At 41.4% G+C, this 2,301-nt stretch overlaps 1 protein-coding gene across 7 annotated transcripts in view; it reads left to right on the forward strand.

The window, feature by feature from the left end:
• Positions 1-2,301, forward strand: part of MORF4L1 (mortality factor 4 like 1) — a 55,851-nt gene that overhangs the window by 45,588 nt on the left and 7,962 nt on the right. For all 7 annotated transcript variants that reach the window (XM_019503892.1, XM_019503896.1, XM_019503898.1 and 4 more), the window contains one exon: positions 652-736. In XM_019503892.1, the coding sequence (XP_019359437.1) occupies positions 652-736 (85 nt within the window). The remainder of the gene's footprint in view (positions 1-651; positions 737-2,301) is intronic.

Consider the following 2,301-nt stretch of genomic DNA (forward strand, 5'->3'; position numbering starts at 1 on the left):
CCTCATCTGCTACGACTCTTTGGTAAACACAGTGCCTCCCTGTTTCCAAGTAATTTAATCATTTTTTTTTTTTTTTTTTTCTTTCCATCTTGCTGCCTAAAATTCACCAATATCTGAATTTGAATGAGAAAATGAGTGAAATGTCTAAACCAATGGCTGAAGTCCATCCTCAGTTTGGTTGTATGAAAGGTTTAAAACAACAGATCTGTTCTTCAAAATTGGAAGTGTTTTTTCCACAACATAATTGTTTAGGCAGGAGAAGGAAGAATCTATCGGAGGCTTGGGATTTTAGAATCGTAGGAGATCAGGGCTGGAGGGATATCACAAGGCCCTCTAGTTCAGCCCCTTGCCCGGGGGGCCGACTACATCATCCCAGCCAAGTGTCTGTCCAGCCTGCTCTTGAAAATTTCCGAGGGTGGAGATTTGCACAACTTTTCTGGGTAGCCCGTTTCAGTCCTTGACCACACTCAAAGTCGAAGTTCCTTCTAATCTCCAGCCTGAATTTCCCCTGCTGCAGCTTGCTTCTGATGCAGTCCCCTACAGCCACAACTTCAACATCCTTGCGTATTGAAATGTGCTTGTTTAAAGCAGTCTGTCGGCCTCCAGAGGAGTGATGCTGTTCTCTTTTTTTTTTTTTCTTCACTGAAACAGTGAGGATCGGAGCTATGCTTGCTTATACACCCCTTGATGAGAAGAGCTTGGCTTTGCTATTAAATTACCTGCATGATTTCTTAAAGTAAGTACAACATTTCATGTCTGATTACAGTATAAATTGAAAGCCTGTCTTTATGGCTGTGACCCTGTAAACACAAGTGTGTGCGCACATGTGTGCTGGGTGGGGGGGGATTACATGTTGCTGTTGTCAGACTAACATTTGATTTGTGATGTGCATTAATTTCATGAATAATTAGCAATTTAGAGGTAAGTTTTAAATGAATCAACTTGGAGGTAACTTTTAATGTGCAGCAGCCTGATAGGCTTTAAGGGATGAAAATAGTTTTCTTAACTTTTTTTGGAGCTGTTCAGTTATGAATAATTCATATTGAAATTTGAAACAAGTAGCAGACGAGGTAAACTGTTAAAGATTTCAGGTGCTGGAAAAACATCTAATTTTTCTATTCTACCAAACTATCTGAAAAAGGCTGTCTGGTTTATGTTGCAAGGTTATTCCTCTGTAGTAATATGACTTTACTCAATAGATTTTTGCTGGAAGCTGCTTTGGGACTCTTGTCTATGCATTCACTTTTCTATCATCACAAATAGTTTGCAGTATCTTTCTGTTGAAGATGCATCACTTTTTTGGGGGAGGTGCCATTGCTGAAAAGAGCAAATGTTTCATGATGTCTGAAATGTACCATGTTTCTGAAAGGAGAAATCATCAGAACAAGTTTGGGAAGGGGTCAAAAACAAATGTTTGTTCCTGCACAAACTGCAACAGCTACTAATTCAGGCCACCTCCATCAGGAGAGTCTGTTTTGAAATTGGTTATTTACTATTATTTGCTAAATAAAAATTTTTTGTCCTTTTGTATTTTATGTGGTGCTTCATAGGAGCACCAGCAAAAGCTTCACTGCATTATATAGGAATAAGATATAGACACTCCTTGTACAACTTATTTAAGTAGGCAAAACACCTACTTTTTTTGCCTCCCTCATTTTCAAGATGGGGGGGGGGAATAAACACTGAGAGCCTAGATGACAACTGACCTGAGTCCACACAGGAAGCTAGTGGCAGAGTTGGACCTGAACCTAGACCTCTCAACCCAAAGCGTGCCTGAGCTGCCGGCTCTCTTCATGAACAGCTCTTTCTTAAGAAGAGCTTAAGCTGTTTTCTTTCTTGGTCTGTTGCACAACTTGTTGACCTTAAGACTGTTCAAGATGATGATGAAGATGATTAGCCCTAAATGAAAAGCTGGTGCACACTTTTAAAAGCGGCTTAAACGCAACGTTGTTGACGGATGATGAGACTTGGGTTTTGGGGCATTTGGAAGCTTTTAAAAATTTTTACCCTACCCAAAATCTTTTTAACATAGGACATGAATGCACAGTCTAAAAGTGGGGATTTTTCATAGTTTCATACCTTCTAGGGTCGGAAGGGACCTGAGCAGATCATCTAGTCCAACCCCCTGCCATGGCAGGAAGAGCACTGGGGTCAAACGACCCCAGTAAGGTGGTCATCCAACCTCCTCTTAAAAACCCCCAGGGTGGGAGCCTGCACCACCTCACTTGGAAGCTGGTTCCAGACTCTAGCCGCCCTGACCGTGAAGTAGCGCCTCCTGATGTCCAACTTAAACCTTCCCTC

This window comes from Gavialis gangeticus, unplaced genomic scaffold (assembly GCF_001723915.1).
Source record: "Gavialis gangeticus isolate Ggan-Ray unplaced genomic scaffold, GavGan_comp1, whole genome shotgun sequence".
NCBI lineage: Eukaryota > Metazoa > Chordata > Crocodylia > Gavialidae > Gavialis > Gavialis gangeticus.